The sequence below is a fragment of the Triticum dicoccoides genome, chromosome 6B (genome assembly GCF_002162155.2).
Source record: "Triticum dicoccoides isolate Atlit2015 ecotype Zavitan chromosome 6B, WEW_v2.0, whole genome shotgun sequence".
Classification (NCBI taxonomy): domain Eukaryota; kingdom Viridiplantae; phylum Streptophyta; class Magnoliopsida; order Poales; family Poaceae; genus Triticum; species Triticum dicoccoides.
The window spans coordinates 8,815,592-8,837,677 of NC_041391.1; the positions used below are offsets into that span (position 1 = coordinate 8,815,592).

The 22,086-nt window shown below is 46.2% G+C and overlaps 3 protein-coding genes across 10 annotated transcripts; all 3 read left to right on the forward strand.

Moving 5' to 3' along the window:
* The first annotated feature begins 1,973 nt into the window (after positions 1–1,973).
* On the forward strand, positions 1,974–7,525 carry LOC119322779 (WAT1-related protein At3g30340-like). 7 transcript variants are annotated; one of them, XM_037596296.1, is made up of 9 exons: positions 1,974–2,582; positions 2,821–2,906; positions 3,337–3,402; positions 3,978–4,053; positions 5,302–5,364; positions 5,510–5,626; positions 5,699–6,104; positions 6,484–6,635; positions 7,079–7,525. In XM_037596296.1, the coding sequence occupies exons 3-9, from the start codon at positions 3,360–3,362 to the stop codon at positions 7,209–7,211; spliced, it is 990 nt and encodes a 329-aa protein (XP_037452193.1). In that variant the 5' UTR covers positions 1,974–2,582; positions 2,821–2,906; positions 3,337–3,359; the 3' UTR covers positions 7,212–7,525. The 7 variants fall into 7 exon arrangements, with proteins under 7 accessions (XP_037452193.1, XP_037452188.1, XP_037452190.1 ...); XM_037596291.1 differs by lacking the exon at positions 3,337–3,402 and adding an exon at positions 4,737–5,007 and having other exon boundaries at positions 1,975–2,582; positions 2,821–2,888; XM_037596293.1 differs by lacking the exon at positions 3,337–3,402 and adding an exon at positions 4,821–5,007 and having other exon boundaries at positions 1,975–2,582; positions 2,821–2,888.
* Positions 7,189–10,088, forward strand: LOC119322780 (WAT1-related protein At3g30340-like). 2 transcript variants are annotated; one of them, XM_037596298.1, is made up of 5 exons: positions 7,189–7,298; positions 8,138–8,304; positions 8,406–8,997; positions 9,254–9,405; positions 9,586–10,088. In XM_037596298.1, exons 1-5 carry the CDS (start codon positions 7,290–7,292, stop codon positions 9,704–9,706), a joined length of 1,041 nt encoding a protein of 346 aa, XP_037452195.1. In that variant the 5' UTR covers positions 7,189–7,289; the 3' UTR covers positions 9,707–10,088. The 2 variants fall into 2 exon arrangements, with proteins under 2 accessions (XP_037452195.1, XP_037452194.1); XM_037596297.1 differs by lacking the exon at positions 7,189–7,298 and having other exon boundaries at positions 7,695–8,304.
* Positions 10,089–14,084: 3,996 nt separating this feature from the next.
* Positions 14,085–15,347, forward strand: LOC119325960. Its single transcript, XM_037599681.1, has one exon. The coding sequence runs from the start codon at positions 14,085–14,087 to the stop codon at positions 15,345–15,347; it is 1,263 nt and encodes a 420-aa protein (XP_037455578.1).
* The last annotated feature ends 6,739 nt before the right edge of the window (positions 15,348–22,086 follow it).

Here is a 22,086-nt window from a genome sequence, read left to right on the forward strand (position 1 = left end):
TAAGATCTTCTCATGCATACCATTTTAACATCTTCCAGAAGAACACTTCAATTACAAGTGCATAACTTTCTTACTGAAGCTCAAAACCCCTTGACCATTACATAAGACAACACCGTGTGGTTGCGGTGGATAAGTTGGTGGGCAATGCATGGCTAGTGTTTGTTTGCATGGGTTATGCGCAAAACGGTCATAACCATGTCTCCTCCAAGCTCAGTCACCTTGCCATATGCAAAATGCCTTATGCACCTTTCTTGATGGACATGGAATATTAAATAAAAATACAAATATATTATACATTTTAGAGGCTTGTTGTTTTGGTTCAGGTGATCATTGGCTTCAATCCGATCGAAGCGAGAACCTCGTTATTGCTGCAACGAAAGGAATGGCATTAGGTAACCCACTTTGTTACTATTGAGGGTTCGGTTGCTTATCCCGATGTGTAGTGCATCAAAACTATTTATTTTTGAATCAAACACTGCTATAATAGGGACACAAGAATTGTAGTGTTCTTGAAATGTATTGAGCTAGTCTGTATGTTTATCAAGTTCCTGTACTTGCGTAACTGTGCGCAATTTAAATTATTTGAGGTACTACCCTTGATGTGCACCTCAAAGAGTTTTTTGGGTTGGTATTAATATATAGGAAGACACTTACAGTCGAAAGCTCTTACTTTGCCGTATGTATGTATCTACAATTTATCGTTCTTTCAGAAAACAATGATTGAATCATTTGGTGCATTTCAACTTTCTCTTGCATGAACTAAAATCAGCGACCACACTCGACAAACCGTGGTTAGTATAAGTTGCAGAAAACAATCCAGTGTGTCAGAGTTGGAGTTTGTGGTAATCATGCATGAGGAAGACACACTATTTGGAGATCTCACTGCTGAAGCCCGCTCTACCGGGGCTATTCAGCTAGCAAATGATTTGATATGCTTTATGAAAACACGCATCTTAATGATGTTTTGTGAAACTTTGTCTTGTGCCTTTCATTTGGAAATTATTTTTGTGTCTTTAAACCACCGGGTCAGAAAAAAACACTTTCAACCTAGGAAAAATGCATTTGTAGTTTTGGACACACATGATGGGTTTCTGTCCTTTCAAGACTTTGTAGTTTAGGACAAACATGATGGATTTCTGTCCTTTCAAGACTTTTACTCATGCTGTAACATGTTTTGTAATGTCCACCAGCATGCCAAACATGGTTCTGCGGTGCAGGACATACAGGTGAAGGGAAAGCAGCTACGTTTCATTTATGATCTCTTCGTATCGATTGCGACTACTATTGTGGAGCGCATGCTTGCGGGCACTGTCAAGGAGGATACTACAACTTGTACAATTTGATTTCTGGTTTTGCAGTTGATTGATGTGACTACTACTCATGCTGAGTTATAATATGATAAGTGCGCTGATGGAGCTTTAGGCTAGAAAGAATTTTAGAAATACTTGTTTTCTTTTTTACGAGGCAGAACTACTTGGTCGTTGAAGGGATGCCCTCTTGGTTCCTGACAACCACAATGGCCATTAGAAACAAATCGATCGATTTGTAACGCAAAGAGGGAGTCGATAGGAAACCTTATCGTGTCATTATTGTTTCATCTTAGTCCTTCCATTCCTTTTTATCCATCAGCTCTCCGGTTATCCAAACTTTACAGTTCAACCCTGTAGCTCACAACATTTTATATTCTTATGACATTTTGGTCACACAAACGCACCAATAGCAAAAACGTATTTCCAAGTCCTCCTCAACACATTTAGTATCCAATGTCGATGGAAGTGCCATAGTAGTAGGAAATAAATAGACGAGTGTCATGTATATGAAAGAGCAATAATTTGAGAAACACATTGGGAAACCTGAAAAAAAAAAGAGTGATACTCTAATCGCAAATAGAAAAGACCATTCTACCCCTGTGTGGCATTAGTATTCTTTACATTGTAAACGAAAAAAAAGAAAAAGATAATCCCTCCCCGTCCCCCGCTGCCCGGAGGCGCCGGCGGCGGTCGCCCTCCTCGCCGCTACCGGCGCCCGGCCGCCTTTCGCTCCGACCTCCCACCGCCCCACGCGCCTGCTCCCTCTGCCCCTCCCGCCCCCGGCCTCCCTCGCGTCCGCCCTCTGCCCCAGCTCCCGCGCGGGGGCCGATCCCGCCGTCCGGAGGAGCGCGTCGCCGGTGGAGCTCGGGGAGGCCGCGTCCAGGAGCCGGAAAGGCGGCGTTGGGCGTAGTTCCGCGCCGGGATCCCCGCGGCCTTAGCTGCTGTCAGAAAGAGAAAAAGCTCCAGATTTCGCTCAGATCAACCGCATCCCTGCGGCGCGCTTCGCCGTGCCCAGGAGCAGCAGCTCTTCCGACCACTGGCACTTCCTTGGCTGCCGGCATAGCCTCACTGTCTTTCTCATCGTGTGGGATGCCCTCACCGGACAGCAGCACCGCATGTCTTTTCCACCTACACCAAAAGGGAGGCTTTCTGCAGCGTTTATTGGCGACTTCATGCTCCTACTTGAGTAGTCAATTCGGTTCAGAAGAATTTCTGAAAGAAATGGCTGGGATAAAACCATCCATTATGCCTACAGAAATTTATATACTGCAGGTAATAAATCTGCACCTTGTGCGTAACATGATTCATCCAAACACTATCAGTGTGTGCTTCTGTATTAATGTGTATGCAATCAAGGGCTTCAGTATGTGCTTCTCTGAACTATGTTAAAGGATTACTGCCATTCTTTCTTCCACTTGCCAATAGATTTGGCTTCATTTAGTGGCCTTGTCACAAAAACTGTAACGTTCCTTGAATTTTCATTGGTTTATTTGCCTTATTTTGCTTGTAGGCAGGGGAGTTGGGGTGGAAATGGTTGGATCTGAAGCTCTGAGCACGTGAGATCTGCTAATGTTCTATGTTGGTTGACCAGGCGAGGAGAAAATTTATGTTTTTACGGCTTGTATTTTTTTTGCTTGGTTATTACTTAATTTATAAGATGATGTAGTGCAAGAATATGATTAATTTCTGAACTCTTTATTTCTTTACATTTCCAGAAAGCATACCTTTGAGTAACATACCAGATATTTCACCATTCTATTCCTTGAGCCTCTCATATGGGCATGATACACAAAGTGAATCTCAAATTACTTGAAAATCTACGAGGCTTATTTTTTTGCCTCTGATCAGAGACATTTAAGTCACTGACAGCAATCATGTGTAGCAAAAAAAAAAAAAGTTGACAGAATGTCAGTGTTACAGTGTGAAGGTGTGCCTGTAGAACTAATTGTTCTTCGATAACTAGGATGAAGTTTGTTTTGTGTTGTTTCAATAAAAGTTCTTATTTGACAAGAAACATTCATAATAGGGGTGTCCCCTGTGCATGACTGCATGATCGGCAAGTTGAGGAGCATGGTGGGGGAATTGGTGATAGGTAAGAGAACCTAGAGGGCTAGGGGTTAGCCTTTGAACCGGGCCCCTTAAGCTAATATACCTCAGAGTGTCAATCATTTGTATTTTCAGAATGCTGTTGTATAACAGAATCAATGTTTCATGGCAGTATGCTGAAGCACGCTGCCTATCGCATGAATCGTATGCTCATGGTTATGCATCCTTTTTTTTTCCGAAACGGTTATGCATCCTTTTCAGCATACTGCCTCTCACATGATTCGTGTGCTCGTGGTTATGAATGCTTTCTCATTCAGATATGTGTGAGTGAAGATTTTCCTCTTATATGACAAGTAGTAATATAATAAATCCAATCTGACAAAAAGTAAGGTACCTGGGTGAGGGACCCTCTAAGACCAGTTTGTATCTTTGGAGGGATATCAAGGCATTTATTATATATATGTTCTGCATGAACTGTTCTGTTGTTTTTGCTTTTGGGTGCTGCGCAGTGTTGCCTGCATTGGACTTCCGTTTGTAAAACCACTTTTTAAAATCTCTCCAGATCCTTGTTCGTGCTCAGTTACGCCCATCCTGATCCTTGTTCTCTTTTGCTTGGAACAGGGACGCCATGTGAGGAACAGGGGATATTGGGAAGGTCTTTAGATCAGAGAACTTACCTAGCAAAGCCTATCTTAAAGTATGTGCGAGCTTTGTTTTGAGCCAGCCATAAGTTCGTTGAGCACTACTGGATTAGGATGTTATGTGCAATTAGTTCAGCTGCTCCTCTGCTCTGTTTGCGAGAACCCTTGTATGTTTATGTTGAAAAACACCTATCTGTATGTTCAGAGTCCAATCTACCTGCGTTGCGACACATCTTCTCCTTTTGGTAGCTGTGTTCTACTAGTTAGCAATCTGCAGCTCTTCGACTTGATGCCATGTATTTTGGAACATACAAACTGGTAGTGCCGTTCTTCTTCAATACGGCAATTCTGCTCACCGTTCCTCATCCACAGTGCTTCCTCTGCTGCACACATAAAGCTAGTAGGTGATCTGACTGCAGTGCAGTAACCCTGTATGTAGGCACCCAGCATCTAGTGCCCTCAACTATTCCTTGTTTATTCCAGGCACCATCTAAACCAGTAGTCATGCATGCACTTTGTACCATTCCTCCACTCACCTTGCCTTTATGTATCCCCCCTGCCTGCTCCAGTTACCAATGCTTGGCATTAACATTAGTAGTAGAATTAGCATTGCTCTCTCACATATAAAGCTAGTGACAAGACAACTGATAATGCTCTCTCGCATCATCACATGCATGGGAATTGTCCCACATGCACCTGATAATGCTCTCAGATGTAGTATATATTATGTATACTACAGGACAGATAGGATCAAGTCTGCTGCCTGGATAGTTAGAGCCCACCACCTAAGACCAGCGACAAGATACCTCTCTGGTTTGTGCAGAATCAATGGGGTGGATTGAGCTGCTGAAGCCTGTGGCGGCCATGATCGCCTTCGACACGCTCTTTGCGGTGATGACAGTGCTCGTGAAGAAGGCGCTCGATGGCGGCCTCAACCCCGTCGTTCTTATTGCTCTTCGGCAGCTTGTCGGTGCAGCTTTCCTGGCACCGATTGCCTACTTCAAAGAAAGGTTTGTGGAGAAGATCTTAGCCTTCAGAGTTCAGTTGCTGAATTGTTTTTGTGTGATGTTTAGCACCTGGAAACTCATGCTGATGATATGCTGCTACATGCATGATCCTGTCCTCTGCATGTTTATCTGAAAAGCTCCCGCTAAGCTGATGTTGCACTGCATGATGTTTTCAGAACCTTGAGAAGTATCTCTTCCTTGGTGTTCTAAATGTTTAGTTGTTGTATACTACTGTATATTTCAGTATCTAGAAAATTGCCGCTGAAATTTCTCCTAATTATTTTTAGTTGTTTTCAGGAATGCAAGACCAAGATTCACAAAGGAGATCTTTGCCTACTTGTTCATGAGTGCGCTACTTGGGTAATGTTTTTGTTCTTTTGGAGAATCCTAATTGGGTAATGGTACTTCTGTCTAGGTTCAATGGAGGAGACAATTCAAAAGAGTGCTGTAAATTATAATAGTGTTTTCCTTTTTTTTGTCTGAATGTGTGTATAACTGTATACAGGGCACTATTCGCTCAGTATCTGTTCTTCTTGGGCTTGAGCTACACCACTGCAACACTGGCTGCAACTGTCTCCAATATGACCCCAATCTTCACCTTCCTGATCGCCGTCCCTCTTCGGTCAGTTTCTTAATAGTTGACATATAGCTTCAAGTCACAAACTATTCATCCAGACTGAAACTAGTTACACAGGTCGGAAACAGTAGACGTGAGGAGCAAGGCGGGTCTGGCGAAGATCGCAGGAACACTAGCGTCTGTCAGTGGTGCGATACTGCTGAGCCTGTACAAGGGTGCTGCCCTGACTCACACAGCATCTTCGACCCAAGAACATGCTGGAAATGGCACAACCGGCAGCAGTGGCAGCAAGGGGAGATGGTTGCTGGGCTCGGCATTACTGCTGCTGAACTGCATCACCTTCTCACTCTGGATGCTGCTGCAAGGGAAGCTCACCAAGAAGTACCCTGCAGTCATCTCCAGCACTGCATTCATGGCCTTGATCAGCTCACTGCAAGCAGGGGCACTGGCAGTCACCACCCAAAGGCACCTCTCAGTTTGGCTGCTCCGAGGAAGTATTCAGATTGCAACCGTTCTTTTCGCGGTACGTAAGATATAGCTCAGATACCACCAACCTGTAAAGAATCAATAAAATCTTCTGTTATCTATAAAAAGACCACCAAGTAATCTTTTCTTTTTTCGAGTACAGCTATTTGATCCCACTTGTCTGGACAAAATGGTTTAGCAGTCTAGCAGTCTTGCTTATATTGTCCTATATGTTTGGGGTTGGATTTGGTAATGTAAGGAGACCTTACAATTCTTCATGGCTCTGATAGTTAGGAACAACATGGCCCCATGAGTTAGACACATGCCTTGATCTGTGACAAAGAATTTTAAATTCAGTTAGAACAGGAATTTTCGACACAAAGAATGCTTCAGGTTCAGCGTAATGTACACTGAAACTTTGCACTTTTGCTTTACAGGGAGTGGGAGTATCGGGGATAGGGTATGTGCTGATGACCTGGTGCATCGAGAAGAGAGGGCCGGTGTTCACTGCAGGCTTCTTGCCTCTCATTCAGATCATTGCTGGAGTCCTTGATCTCCTCGTCCTTCATGAACAGCTTTACGTGGGAAGGTATTGGCTTTTACTAAAGTTCAGGAGAGAAACTGCATGACAGAGAAATGTGCGAAATAAGAATAAACTCTATTTAGTTGTTCGGTAGCACATCATGTGAAATATCATGCTTACTAAGTTAGCCGTTTACTTTCTCAAAGTCTAGTACAGATCATGTGTCCTCATTAGATAGAAAAAATCTCTGAAATAAATTTCTGATCCAGTTATCGTTGTGCACTTGTACTATGACTTATCACCTACAAGGACTAAGAATTGACATGTTTCGAAAATGTTGCAAGTGTAAAAATACCTATCAACATCAACTCTCACCAACGGACTAACAATTGACGTATTGCTAAGTTGCGTACAGAACTATCGGCCAAACAACAACTTTGCTTTAAGGCACAGAACTTCGGCAAAACAACAGAAAAGTCACACTTTTGTTTCTCTTTTTGTCCTTGAAGTGTGGTAGGTGCTGCTCTTGTCATTGGAGGCCTCTATCTTCTGCTCTGGGGGAAGAGCAAGGAAGCATCGTCAGCTGCCATTTTATCAGAGAAAGGACTCGAAGAAGATAAGGAGACACAGGAAAATTTGTGAAGTATAGAAAGGGCATTCTTACTAGTTAGTGGGGATGTCAAGAATGACCCTAAATGTTCCAACTATCTGCCCTGGCCCATGCTCTATGTACGTTGCTACAACTTTGAATAAGTCAGTGTCATATTTGTGCTCATTGTGCACTTTAGTTTCTGGTAGTGTGGTGCCTGGTGAGGTTGCCTTCCTTGCCTGGTATTCAACAGTGTACCAAATGATTACAGAAAAAACACTCGTCGGCGGGTTTTGCCGCCTTCATTGGAATGCAAAACTTGCCCTGATTTGTCATTGAAAATGACAGTTGGGCAGGAGCAAAATCACACTAACAAGCACAAAGGTGAATGGCCAGTAGTGGTGTTTGAGTTGAGCAATTCACTGCATCTTGTCATAGTATTGCTGACTCAAGGATAGCATTGCTGGTTGTTGACATATACCAGCTCACTTTTTTTTACTAATGGCAAGTATTAGGTTCTTTTAGATGCTTTTGGAAGCACTTTTAATGTTAGCAAGTGAGAGGACTAGTCCACATACATAAAAAGGAGTTTCTGCAGTCTCAGTGCTTCCGTCTTTTCTCCACCTTCTCGGCATCTTATGTAATTTTTGGTCGGGGCACCAGAAAAGGTAAGGGACTGAATCAGGACATATATTTTACTTTCACGTTTGCACTACCAATTTGATTCCTACTGTCTACTGATATGCCATTTTATAGATTATTATTAATAATCTTCAGTAGTACGAGTAAGTTGTCACAAAGAGTAGCAAAGGAAATAATTTATTATGTTGATAGCATATTAGCATTTACTTTTTTGCCCCCCTTGCATGAATGACCGCCGTCACTTCTGGTCAGTGAGTAGCATTGCAGGGCTATATAATCAGACAGTTAATGAGCGTATCCGTCATCTTGTAGCGGCAATCTTACAATGTGGGTGCAGGAGTGGAAGCCGGTGATGGGAATGCTGGCCTTCGACCTCATCTCTGCTGTGATGACGGCGCTGGTGAAGAAGGCTCTGGAGCAAGGTCTGAACCGCCTGGTCCTCGTCACCCTCCGGCAGCTGGTCGCAACCATCTTCCTTGCCCCGATAGCCTTTTTCAAAGAACGGTATGCAAACACATGCATCCTTCCTTGTACTTACATACAATCTGCGTTCATTCCCCGGGTGAGACTGAAACTGCATAGCGCCGTGGCATTCCTGCATGCAGGAGCACGAGGCCCAAGCTCACATTGGAGATCCTGGCGTACCTCTTCTTCAGCGCCGTGTTTGGCGCGGCGCTCTCGCAGTACACCTTCTTCTACGGCCTGCAGTACACCACCGCCACCTTCGCCATAACCTTCATCAACCTCTCCCCTGTGCTCACCTTCCTCATCGCCGTCGTGATGAGGATGGAACCGCTGAAGTTGAAGAGCATGGCGGGAGCCGCAAAGATCACCGGAACACTCACGTCGCTGGCCGGCTTGCTGCTGCTGAGTCTCTACAAGGGAGTGCCGCTGACGCACCAGGCCGCCGCTGCACCTAGCCCAGCTGCTTCTCACCATGCAGCACCCTCTGACAGCAGTGGCAACAGGAGCTGGATGCTGGGAACCATGGCGTTGCTGTTCAACTGCCTGTGCTTCTCCTTCTGGCTGCTGCTGCAGACAAAGCTGACCAAGAAGTACCCAGCCATCTATTCAAGCACCGCCATCATGTTCTTCATCAGCACGCTGCAGGGCGGGGCGGTGACGTTGGCGATGGAGAGACACGTGTCGTCGTGGATGCTGACCAGCAAGCTGGAGATCGTTACCGTCTTGTATGCAGTAAGTTAAACATCACCATCATCTTGACTTGTACCACCTTCGCAAGGAGAAGAAAAAAAGGAACTTCTCCAAAAGGGGCAAGTACTTATAAAAGCCATTGCTTTAGCTTGCAGCTAACACTAGTCTATGCAATCAATACACGCCAGCTACTTGACCAACTTGAACAACTGAAACCAAAAATAGATGTGAAATAATAGTAGTAGACTAGTAGGTAAGTACCCAACTGCTTAATCTTGCAATGAAATTACATGTGCAGGGGATAGTCGGATCTGGAGCCGGGTACCTGATAATGACGTGGTGCGTCGAGAAGAAGGGCCCGGTCTTCACCGCAGCCTTCATCCCCATGATGCAGATCATGGTAGCCATCATCGATTTCTTCTTCCTCCATGAACAAATCTACCTTGGAAGGTAATACATATGTAGTTCTTCTCAGTTTCATGCCTCCCTGTCCTTTTGCGATGATCATTGTCATCGCTGCCAACTGAATTGTTATTGTTGGCTGGAGATAAACTAAGTTAATGGTTTCAGCAATCAAATTGTAATGACAAAATTTATCTCTGCTTGTTAATCATGGGCGTGCATGTACAGCGTGCTAGGATCTGTACTGATGATACTGGGGCTCTATCTTGTGCTGTGGGGAAAGAAGAGGGATGAAGCAGCTACTACCACTAACAAGCAAGTCGGCGAACAAGCTGACGACAAGCCGTGAAACTCTAGAGATTATACACCCTTGGATTCGGTCATCGCAATGCAACACATAATATGTAGTTTTTCTTCCCATTTTACTTGACTGCTGGATGCAGCTAGCTACATACTCCCTCCGTCCCAAAATATAAGAACGCTTTTAACACTACACTAGTGTCAAAAACGTTCTTATATTTTGGGACGGAGGGGGTATGTTATATATAAGGTTGTTCCTAGCTGGTACTGTTGACATATGTCCATGCTACTGAAATAGTGGGATTTAGTAAATGAGCAGAGAGCTCATTTAGCATGCAGCTGCCAATGCTCTTCGGTAGCTGCATATGGGAAAATTATATGCGATCACGGGTCGAATGGTACTTCTTCCTTCTCAAGAACTTTGTTATTTTGGACATTCTCTTTTCCTGGTACCGATGCCTTGCAATTTCGTTTGCATTTCATCGAAAAATTCTCGGCGATCTTAATTTGCCTATGATTTCTTGGCAAAGACAGCAAAGTAATAAATACTTTATGTACCGTTATATTTCTTCTCCAAGAACAATAAGAACATATTCTTTTTTTATAAATAAAAAATGAATAAGAAACATAGTGTACCATAGCTAATTAGCATATTGTGCTTGTGCTGGCAAGTTGGGGCTGAGCTATGCAATTCTGGTGCGGCTGACGTAGCTAACTAGCCATCACAGTCCAAGTACATTTTTCCTCTAATGTACTATATGGACAGATTGTGTTCTCAAATTGTGGTAGTGGAACACATAATAATATTTATTTATTTATTTTCTTGTCATTTTCCTACTGAATGGAGCTAGCTGTATATATGCTGGTACTTTTCTCTCCTGTCCAAATTACCAAATATGATTCAGTAAATGAGCAGAGAGCGTATGATTTGCAATTTTGCGATTTTGCTCTTTGGTTGATAGAGACAACAAAGTTATTAAGACTTTGTTCGTGGTAATATTATTCTGTGAAAAGCAATTTAAAAACGTATTCTCTCATGAGAATGACAAGAAATAAATAAATGAGCAAGAAATATATTCCCATGCAATGACAAAGGGCTGCTGGGCAAAGCAATTTGGGTGCTGCTGACGTAACTATCATAACTAATGTGTATTTTCCCTCTTTCTTTTGTTGTAGGTAGAAATATCGTGTCTCTAGATTGGGGACAGTGGTATCCCTAGTTCAAGTCCTACATTGACATTTCTGCTCGCATTTTTCTGGATTTATTTCAAACTTTACCGAAAAAGGCTTTCGCCCCGCTTTATATATAAAGCAATGATCAATGACAATCCGGTACAAACGCACTTCACACACAACACGCACGCCCAAGACATGATACATAGGCGCTGAGCGCATCAACATGACCACCTAGCACTACAAGAGCAATCGGGGGGGCTCCAACAGTGAACACGCCACCGCGAAGATATGAAGCCATGTATGACGAACCGTGGACTCCAAGACGGTGCCTTCAGGAAGGTTACGACACTGGAGTGCCGACACCGTCCAATCCGAGGATCAGAGTTTCCCCTGGAGCCACACGACAGGCAATGAGAGCCGCGACAACGCCTTCAAGAAGGGAACGAGCAACGCTGCCGCCGGTCCGTCCGAGGATAGAGCAGGTTTTCACCCCGGCCAACATTCACCGCCACCGAACGCCACTCCCCGACAACCACACCGCCCATGCAACCATGGCCATCGGGCAACACCGAGCGACGGGCTCCGCCCATGAGCATCGCGCTACCACCACCAGGGCCGCCGCCCCGGCATCCAAGGCCTAGATACCGCCTCACCTGATACCCGCCACTACCCCAACCGAAGAGATGATCGGATCCCAGAGCAAAAAAGCCCCCATCGATTCGTTCTACAGCACCGGGTGCGAGGCGAGCATGGTCTTGCTGCCGGGCGCAAGACAAGCTCGACCCTGCTGCCAAGCGTGAGACGAGCGTGGTCCTGCTGCCGGGCGCGAGACGCGCGTGGTCCTGCTGCCGGGCGCGAGACGCGCGTGGTCCTGCTGCTGGGCGCGAGACGAGTGTTGTCCTACAGCCAGGCGCGAGACGAGCTCGGTCCTGCAGCCCGAGCGCGAGACTAACGATGGGCCGCAGCTGGGAGAGGCCATCCGTTCAACGGAGATGTGCGCTCAGTGGGAGAAGTTCTCATCGACTGCAAAGGCGTATGTGACGGTTTCGTCAATCTCAAGATGATGTGCCGGCTCAGTCTCAAATGTGCTCATAGGGATAGAGTGTATGTGCGTTCATAGGGACGAGTATACGTGAGCGTCTTCGACTATACCGTGTTCTAAAAAAACTAAAAGATTAACATAACATTAGATTTTGATATGGCTGCACATTGTCGCACAGAATATTAACATACATAGATGCCGCAATCGCAAGTGGAGCACCTGATCCAGTTACATGTACCCCCTCCGTTCGGAATTACTTGTCGCAAAAATGGATGTATCTAGACGTATTTTGATCTCCGCAATCTTCACACGGCGTGTCTGTTGCATTCCCTAATTAATCAACTCGATCTCATTCCCATCAACGGCGATCTAATACATCGGTGCCTCGCTGAACGGCCCTGCTCGGCCTCGGCGATGCCGATGCCGTCGCTGCAGTGCCCTTTCACACGCGAGCTCCGACTCTTCCGTAGCCTCTCTTCGCCTCTCCCGGGAAGCCAACGACCCCGGTCAACCCTGCTACGGCCGCGGGTCGCCTGGCCTTGCCTCACTGCCGGCGACAGAGAGCGCCCTCGGCCTACAAAAGACGTTGAGGCGGAGCCGCACCTCGGCAGGGCCCGCTCGGCTACGGCATGCTGCGGTGTGCAACTGCTTCAAGGAGGCAGGGACCTTCGTGCACCAGGAGGTGGTCGGCACAGTGCCGCAGGTGGCATGGATACCGAATGGCAGACGGCGAAAGTGAAGATGGTGAGCTCGCGGGGGAGGCTTTGGCCTAAAATTGACGTGGTGTTAGCTCGAGGGGAGTGAGATGATGTCAGAGACGGGAATAATTTGAAGTGGAGCTCACTATGGCGGCCCAATTGAGCTCATCTGCGAGGCGGGAGCTCACGGCCGGAGCCGGAGAAGAAGAGCTCGAGATGTGGAAATGGCCTTGAGAAGGGCAGGGGCGGCGCTCAAAGGCGTGCTCACGCCGGCGGCAGGGGCGGACCATGCACAAGGGGGCGTTGGCCGCGGGCTGAGCAACGCTGCCGGCAGCAGGCTCTCCGACGAGCTCGCAAGCTGCTCAGCAGACTGCCAGAGAAGGGATGGAGAGAGAGGGGATATGCTGACTAGTGGGCCTATATCAACTTAACATTCTTGATTGGTTGGGAGGTCTTTTTCAGGAACATGATCTGGTTTCAAAAAATTTCTGCAATAGAAGTCTTGTTTCAGAAAGAAAATTTTGGTTCGACTGTGAAGTTTTTTTTCTGCAACAGGACTCTTGTTTCAGAAGCATAACCCTGGTTACAGAAAGTGTCGGAGGAGCGCCCGGTGTTAGAGAACGCCGACGCCCCACCATGGCGTGAGCGCCTTGGCCACGGAGTGCCGTCGACCACTGGAGTTGCCGTGCCTCCTCCGACCCTGCACCCCGATCAGCTGCCTCTACTCCAGCACGACGACAACGAGCTCTCACGCTGGGCACCCCTTCAGTGATTTCTGTAACCGGTGCTATGTTTCCGAAACATGCGTCATGTTGGAATGCTTGGCCTCTCAAGCACTAACGTTGGGCACTCCTCCGGCACTTTTTGCAACCGGGGCTATGTTTCTGAAACAAGACCCCTGCCGTGGAAGAAAAGATCTTCACCATTGAACCATTTTTTTTATTTATGAAAACAAGAGTCCTTGGTTGCAGAAACTTTCTAAAACGAGACATATTATGTTTGTGGTGCTTTGTAGTTTCGGTGAATCTTTATAACAGATCTGATCCTTAAAAAAAAACCTTTGTTAATAAAAGAATTGCACGCATGGGACTTTTGTGACCAGCATGAGCCTTCGACCAGGATTGATCTGATGGCTATGCGGCCCGCAAAGGCCACGTGCACATCATCTGGCTGATGGATAGTGTTTTCCTTTAATAATTTACCAGAATGAAGAAAATATGGTTCACATAACGGCAAATTTGAATTGTGCTTACGGAAAAGAATCCAGAATTATACAGTATTATTCTAGAAAAAGTCTGGAATGATATTCCTAGGATGCCATGTAGGATCGTAATCAGGACTAGTCTAGAGTCGGACTGGAAAACAAATCGAAGTTTATTTCTTGCGATTTCCAGAATAAGACGGAACGAGAGGGCTATATTTACTTCTGGTGATCTCGTATCGTAGGCAAAATTTACAACCTCGATCGGGACGGGTCGGAACTTTTTGCCACCTATTCTCGTCCCTCGACAATGGCTGGCGGTGGCGGCAATGCCGCCGCCAGATCACGGACGCAACCTGCAAGAGGGCGGCAGCAGACGACAGCCTCACTGCCGTTGGACGTGCTGGTGGACATCGCGGCGCGCAGCGACCCGGCCACCCTTGTGCGCTGCGCCGCGACGTGTGTCGACATGCGTTGCCGCGTCAAGGAATACATCAGCCTCGGTGGCCGCCTCCGCCTCCGGCACGGCGACCGCTTCGTGCTCCCCCTCCTGCGCGGCCACCTGATCCGCGGGCACCAGTACGACGACCGCGGGCGCTATCCCAAGGAGGAGTTGTTCCTAGTGGACACCGCCGCTGCGGACGACACCACGATGCACAGGGCCACCGCCATCAGCAGCGTCCCCCTCGCGTCGCGCGATGGACTCGTCCTCCTCCGCGTTGACGGAGAGCTCCGCGTTTGCGACCAGGCCACCGGCAGCAGCCACACCCTGCCACCTGAACCAGCCTTCCCTGTGCGTGTCAGCAGTGGGGCGGCTAGAGAGATAAGTTATGTCTTGCTCGTGGGCGGCGAATGCGATAACGATGATGTGGCCATTGCCGTTGGCTGGCGTTTTCAAGTGGTCATGGCATATCTAGACGTGTCACAGCACCGCCGCTGCCTGCAGCTCCAAACTTTCTCGTCGGAGCATGGCACGTGGGGCCACTACACCGAGATCCGGGCTCACAACCTGCAGGGCAGCCGCTTGGAAGGAGGCCTCGGCAGGGCACTGATCGTGGGTGGTGCTATGCACTGGTTGTGCGAGACCAACACCGGGGCCTATGTCCTCAAGCTCCATGTCAAAACGGCACACGTGTCGGCGACGAAGCTCCCTGAATGCTTCCCCCGGGACGGATTACACCACCAACTCTTGGCGACGCCGGTGGCGGGCGGGAGCCCGATTGTGCTCACTTCGGATGGCGACAAGATATTTGCTTGGGCGCAGTCGAAGCAAACGACCAAGTGGCAACAACGGCCACAGGTGGTGATCGAGACGGAGGCATTGTTGCGGTTCATCGACACGGCGGGCAGAAGCAGGCCGCCGTCGAGGGGACGGGGTCTTAATGTACTGTGGTTTGGTGAGAGGAGTGGCACCGTGCTCATCAATTCATACTGGGGTTTTTTCTGGCTTGACCTGCAGTCCATGAAGATTGTGAGGTGGTTCTGGGATCGCGAGATCCCGTCCATGGGCGAGAATATCGGCTATGAGATGAATTTGGCGGATTGGGTTCCAACATTCGGTAGCACTTTGTGATTCATTCGTTTTCATTTTCGTTTCCAGTCTCAACTTCCCTTTGTGATTGTTGGAAAACTATGGATGCATTTGCTAAAAAAACTGATTTTATTTAAGTACATTTATTTGCCCCATGCACCGCCAGAGTTGTCACCGCGTAATGGTTGCTCTATGGATTTGCTAGTCTTCTTTTTTCTTTTTACAAATAAAGAGGATATGCTGTCTTATGACTGGTTTTGTGTTCTTAACTGGCTCTGGAAGGGGATATAGCAACTCTTACATGTTTTTAAGTGTTTAGTTTATTGAGAAGTTAATCAAATATTTATATCTGAAATAATGATGTGCAGTACCGTCCCTTACTAAAGACTGCAGTAACAGCGGCTGTAGGGCGATGGTGGCAGTGGAAGAAGTGTTGTCTCAACCTCAACATAGAAAAAGGAAACTATGAACAAGAGGCAGCTCATTTAATTGATGAACTCTAGTGGATTCAACATGGTCGTGGAGCTGTGGTGGCGGTTCCGAGTCCTTCTTTTGCTCGACGACGGTGGTGCTTGGCATCTTAACCCTCTTGAGGGCGACATCATGGATCCCCGGTTCTGTTGTAGCTGACCAATAACTTTGGGCATACCTTGTCGTGTCATGTAGCGCCGTCGACTTTGATGTGGGGCGGACTCGATGATCTTCTATCTTCTACACGTGTCCCTGTGGTATCGTTTCTCGGATGGCTTAGTCTGTTCGGAACTAGGTGTCTGGTGGTTTCTCAAGGGGGTGCAGTTTCGCTGATGTTCATTAGTCTTCGGTGCCTCTTGTTAGGTGTGACGTCTTGTTTCCACGGTCAGTGTTGGGTTAACAACACTTGTGTCTCCTGCTTAAATGTTGTTTTATTTTTCTTTTGACCTGCTTGCTTGAGGATTTTGTCACCACTTCTTATTGGTTCAGCCCCCTCCCCATCCTCCTCCCCTGCCGCCGCCGCCGATGTGGTCCATTGGGGCCTTGCCTGCGCGGTGTTGGCAGTGGGTTGGTCTTTCGCGAGGCGCATGGCGGGGGTGCGGAGGCTCCTTCTGCAGCAGTGTGGCTTGGCCGGCGGTGGTCTGGGTCGGCGGGGTGGTTCTCTTTTATTTTAGTGTTTACTCTTCAATTCTTTTACATTTAGGGTTTCATTTTTATTTTATATTTTCCATTCAAATCGATGCTAGCTACTACATATAGCAAAGAAGGAACCATTAATTACACAACATCGTCATGAACATATATAGAGAGAAGTGACCTCTCTTTCTCCGTGCTTGGTCTAACAACAAGTTTTCGTATATCTATTCGATGCTACTACATATAATACACGATCATGCAAATATACAATACAACATCTCTTACGATCCCTAACATCATTTAACACTTGAAAGAAATTTTAACATAAAAAGCTTCCCGGTAGTGGATCAACTGAGTTGCAACATAGGTATTTTCAAACATAAAACAAACAATGATTCTCATAAGGGGAGAACCTGGTCTGGTTACATATAATATTCTAATCTAGTGCCTAATAAACTTGCCATTGAATTGAAATACATCACTTGTCTTGGAAAAGGAATGTAGTTCACTCTTCTTTGATCCATGACCTTCTACATCTTCAAGCGGCATCGCTGTTCAAGCAACAACACAGAACAAGGATGAGGTTGGAAATTATTAATCATGACAACGTCTACACAATGGACAGAAAGGGCAACATAAAAGTCAAATCCTATTATGCACACTAAAAAATGTTAAATGAGGCAACCATCCTAGACATACTTACTTAGAGGCACCATAAGTGTTGATAAATTCTATTATTATACACATGCCATATAAGAGAGAACAACCTTCACTGTGATATACCATAATCATAAAACATATGCATAACCACAACTCACAAGGATCCCAATGTAAATTTGTGATTCATAATCGCAATTCATGGGAGTAACTAAATGGTCCAGCAGAATTCGTTTAATTATACAACATCATTTTGAGAATACTAAACAAAACAATGTGAGACATCATAGTTTGATGACCACAGTCCAAAGACTAACTCCCATATACCCCACCGGCCTATCACCAAACCGTGCACCAATGCACGCGGGAAACCCTCATACACCTGTGCAACACTAGTAGTATGCATATGCATATTTTCTCATCTATGGTAACTCACACAAACAACTTTTGTTACAACCACACACAAAATGAAATATATCTAAATCATCCAGAGGACAAAGCCAAACCTTGCATGATCATGCTTGAGGGAGGGGAATGTGGGCGTCCATATCATCATAAAAGGATGAATATAATAACCAAAAGCTTTATCGTCCATCGTCGTACGCTTTGTGCAGTGTCCTGCACTTGACATCCAGGTAGAGTACTAACCAACTCCAAGAGGACAAACTCAGCATTGGCCCCCACATGGATTATCTTAGGCCGCACCGCAACCTTGTGATGTGATGTCCTCAAATCCTCATACATATCATGCAAAGAAATGGTGTCCACTAGCAGCCAACCGCCCCCCTTGTAGAGCCAGATGACAAGTTGAAGGTCCTTGGCACATAGGAGATATACACCAAAATCATCATCAGCTTGTGACAACATGATCATCTCCGGAAACCCCGCACCTTGAGGGTACTGAATTCTAGAGAAACTCAAGGTCGTCAAATCAAAGACAAGAATGTAGTTCGCCATGCACATATAGACTTCATTGTCAAGGAGCAAAAGTTTTTTGGTTATTGGCAGACCATGGACCTCCGTCGTGGCTGAGGAAACCATGCACGAGACACTATCTTGCAACATATATACGTGCACTGTGGTCCTCTCCTTGGTTGAATCCGTCCGCACGTAGGACAAGCCACCGCCTTCTTCTCTGAAGAGGAGTTCACAAACAAAGGGGATGACATAGGGGATGTTGCTATCCCGGAATTGATGGCTTGGCAATGGTGGCAAGATTGTCAAGCCACTTTGAGGGCACAATGGCCTGTGTACGGCAAATTTGTATCTGGTACTGCCATCATAATAGTGCAACCTCATGAAGACGTTGCCAGCCCAACAGTCCACGATGCGAGTCCCTGCTCTCCTATTGCCGTAGGTGTCCAAGCTGAAGCTTGCACGACGGAAGATAGCGGCGAGCTCTGGGGGCTGCAACATCAGCAATGGCACAAAGGGTGCTGTGCGCTCCACCCCGATGGTGACGTTGCAATTCCGTTCGTTTGTTCTGCCGAAAGAAATGTACTTGTGTGTGTGTGTGTGTGTGTGTGTGTGTGGACTGCACGCTGACATCGGCGAACACGAAGCAACCATAGAAAGCAGCCCATCTTTACATGAGAATGTAAAGATAATCAAAGAAGCAGCAGACCTCTGTGATCTACATTGAAACTGTCACAATGATCAAGAAATATATTCCGTTCGTAAGTAGAGGTTGATCTAAGCAATTTGGGTTCTGCAAATGGAACCATCACAGATAAAGTACATCTTCCTTATCGAAATATTTTTCTTTTGTACGTTAAAAATTGTGCCCTTAGATTAACGGAACATTCTTCATTGAAAAAAAATATTGACAGAACATTAAATTTTGCTAGAGCTGCACATTGCTACACGAGGAAGAAATCTTAACATATCTGGCTGCCTGGTAGTTTCTTTTTAATCATAAAACATACAGGGATTCTAACAAGTGGATAACCTGGTCCAGTTACATATAACATCCGAATCTAGTGCCCAATACGCTTGTCGTAGTCTAAAAAACAGCAGTTGTCTAGGAAAGAAATGCATCTCGCTCTTCGTTGATCCCAAGACCTTCCCCATCTTCATGCGGCGTGGCTATTCCAAACAACAACAGAGAACAAGGATCAGGGTGGGAATTATTAATCATGGCAACATCTAGACAACTGGCTGAAAGATTAAAGTGATGCAACTGTTCCCAAACAGACTTACTGAGGTACCCTATGAGTTGATAGATTGCATTATTATACATATGTCATAAAAGAGAGAAATATCTTCATTGTGATATGTCTGAATCATACAATATACGCATATCCACAACCCAACAAGCATGCCGATGTAAATTTTTGTGATTGATATTAGCAATTCGTGGGAGCAACTACATGGTCCAGCAAAATTCCTTCTATTATTAAATACCATTCTAATAAGAATACTAAATATAACAATGTGAGAAATCATAGTTTATGTGAGGCAACTCACATAAACAACTTCTAGTACAACCACACAAAAATGAGTTATAGCAGAAGGATCCAGAGAACAAAATGCATACCTCCCAGGATCACACTTGAGCACGGGGAATGTGGGCGGCCATATCATCATAAAAGGGTGAATATAATAACCAAGATGACGATCGGCTATCGTCATCTCATATGCTTTATGAAACGTCCTGCACTTAATATCCAAGTAGAGTACAAACCAGTCCAACTCCAAGAGGACAAACTCAGCGTTGACCCCCACATGACGTATCTTATGCCGCACCACAAGCTTGTGATGTGATATCCTCGAATCATCATACATCTCATGCAAACAAATGGTGTCCACCAGCAGCCAACTGTCTCCCTTGTAGAGCCAGATGGCAAGTTGAAGCTCTTCGGCACAGATGAGATATACACCAAAATCATCATGAGCTTGTGACAACATGATCATCTTTGGAAACCCCATACCTCGAGGGTACTGAATTCTAGAGAAACTCAAGGTTGTCAAATCAAAGACAAGAATGTAGCTTGCGATGCACATATAGACTTTATTGTCAACGAGTAGAAGTTTTTGGGTTAGTGGCAGACCATGGACCTCCGTCGTGGCTGAGGTATGCATGCACCAGACACCATCTTGCAACATATATACGAGCACCACAGTTCTCTCCTTGGTAGAATCTATCAGCAGGTAGGATAAGGCGCCACCTTCTTCTCCGAAGAGGAGTTCAGGGACGAAGGGGAGGATTCTATTCTGAGGTTGATGGCTTGGCAATGGTGGAAAGTTGGTCAAGCCACTCTGAGCGCACAATGGCCTGTGCACCGCAAATCTGTATCCGGTTCCACCATCATAATCGTGCAAGCTCATGAAGACGTTGCCACCCCAGCAGTCCACGATGCAGGTCCTTGCACTCCTGTAGGCATAGGTATCCAAGCTGAAGCTTGCACGTTGGATGACAAAAGCGAGCTCTGGGTGCTGCGGCGTTGGCACCGGCACGAAGGGTGCTGTGCGCTCCAAAACATTGCTGACGTAAAAGCCAAGGAGGCGGGGCGGATGGAGCTTGCGGAAGCTGCTTAGGAATTTAGGGTCAGAGACGTGCCCGAGCCAGCGCCTGCATACCATGGCGGCGCGGACAAGGGTGGTGGGAAAGCCGACACGAAGGAGGATCTCGTCAAGGAGGTTGTCGTCGTCGAGCACCTTGGAAACGACGTGTGATGGCACTGGGGAATCCAGGCGGTGCCCGCCATCCACGGACTGCGCGTCGGGAACGGGATCAATGCTGAAACAGTAACACCGGAAAACAAATTCAAATCAATCAATGGACGGATTTTTCTTCCACAAAACCAGGTTGGCAAAGCATCCAACACACAGCATACATGCATAGATCCAGCGCACAAATAAACATGAAAATTGGATGCTCTTACCTCTGGGGAGTCTCATCACGCTCCATCATCTATATCCCGTCTCTCCTCTACACTGTAGCTGCAAGTAAAAATACTTTGTGTTTACTTGCGGCTAGCTAGGGTTTTTCCATGAGAAACGAAGAAGAATTACTATGGAAGCAAGGAGTTGAAGGGTGGGGGAGGAAGTTTCTGACCAGATAGATTCGTAGGTGGGTGAAGTCGCCGGCGGCGCCGCTCGTCCTTCCGCTCCGGCGGCGTCGGACAGAACAACGTGCGTGCAGCCTATCGATGATAGATCTTTTTATTTTTTTCTGATATAAGATTCATCCAAGTCCAGCCCAATTTGACGCTCAAAATCTGGTTGTAGTGGACGGCCGTGGTGGGCTAGAAGTTTGTAGACGGGCACCGTGTTCACTACAACCTCCACGGTGGACCGCCCTAGTTTTTTTTTTTTTGAATTGTTTGTATTCGCTTTGCTAGTGTAGAAATAGAAGTTACTGAACTTGTTACATTACTATGCCATGTTAAGACAAAGTATTGTGCATTTTAGAAATTCTCTATATGGATAGTATAAACTAAAATCGGTGTTATTCTAGTAAATTGATATCTGAACTTCATCTGAGTCAAGCTGGAGCATGAAGTGATCCGAATTCGAACATCTGAAGATCACATTCATGACCTCATCATACTCCCATCACCCTTTAATCGGGGTTGTTGTGCCCGGGTCTAAGGGATCTATGACAAGACCGAGTTGTATTTTAACGACCATTGTTAGAGATAGATTTGGTAGTTAGAGATTGTTTGGGATTAGCTAGTAATTGTTTTCATCATATCTACCTCGCCCTTCAAGTGTTATACTTAATATATACCCGTCCTCAAAGCTCAACAATACATCTATCGCATTACGCCAATTCATCTCCCCTCTAATCCTTTTACATGGCAATCGGCCTAACCCGGATCCAAAACTCTAGCCGCCGGCGCTTGCGCATCGTGTCGCCCCAGGGTGGTCAATGTCCATGATCGCCATCAGGGTACGTAGGGTTCATTCGCCGGTCTGCCCTAGAGTCTTTTTCCCGATCAATTGATTGGGGTTTTCTCTCCAACCGATCGATTGATCATTGTTCCTTTTTGGTTCTCCGATCTATAGATTGGTT

Bases quoted from the DNA above. Each gene is read 5' to 3' on its own strand.
- LOC119322779 (XM_037596289.1), top strand. From the start codon at position 4,826: ATGGGGTGGATTGAGCTGCTGAAGCCTGTGGCGGCCATGATCGCCTTC. The intron at 5,008-5,301 runs GTTTGTGGAGAA...AGTTGTTTTCAG, and splicing joins ATTGCCTACTTCAAAGAAAG to GAATGCAAGACCAAGATTCA. The intron at 5,627-5,698 runs GTCAGTTTCTTA...CTAGTTACACAG, and splicing joins CTGATCGCCGTCCCTCTTCG to GTCGGAAACAGTAGACGTGA.
- LOC119322780 (XM_037596297.1), top strand. From the start codon at position 8,126: ATGTGGGTGCAGGAGTGGAAGCCGGTGATGGGAATGCTGGCCTTCGAC. The intron at 8,998-9,253 runs GTAAGTTAAACA...TTACATGTGCAG, and splicing joins TCGTTACCGTCTTGTATGCA to GGGATAGTCGGATCTGGAGC. The intron at 9,406-9,585 runs GTAATACATATG...GTGCATGTACAG, and splicing joins GAACAAATCTACCTTGGAAG to CGTGCTAGGATCTGTACTGA.
- LOC119325960 (XM_037599681.1), top strand. From the start codon at position 14,085: ATGGCTGGCGGTGGCGGCAATGCCGCCGCCAGATCACGGACGCAACCT.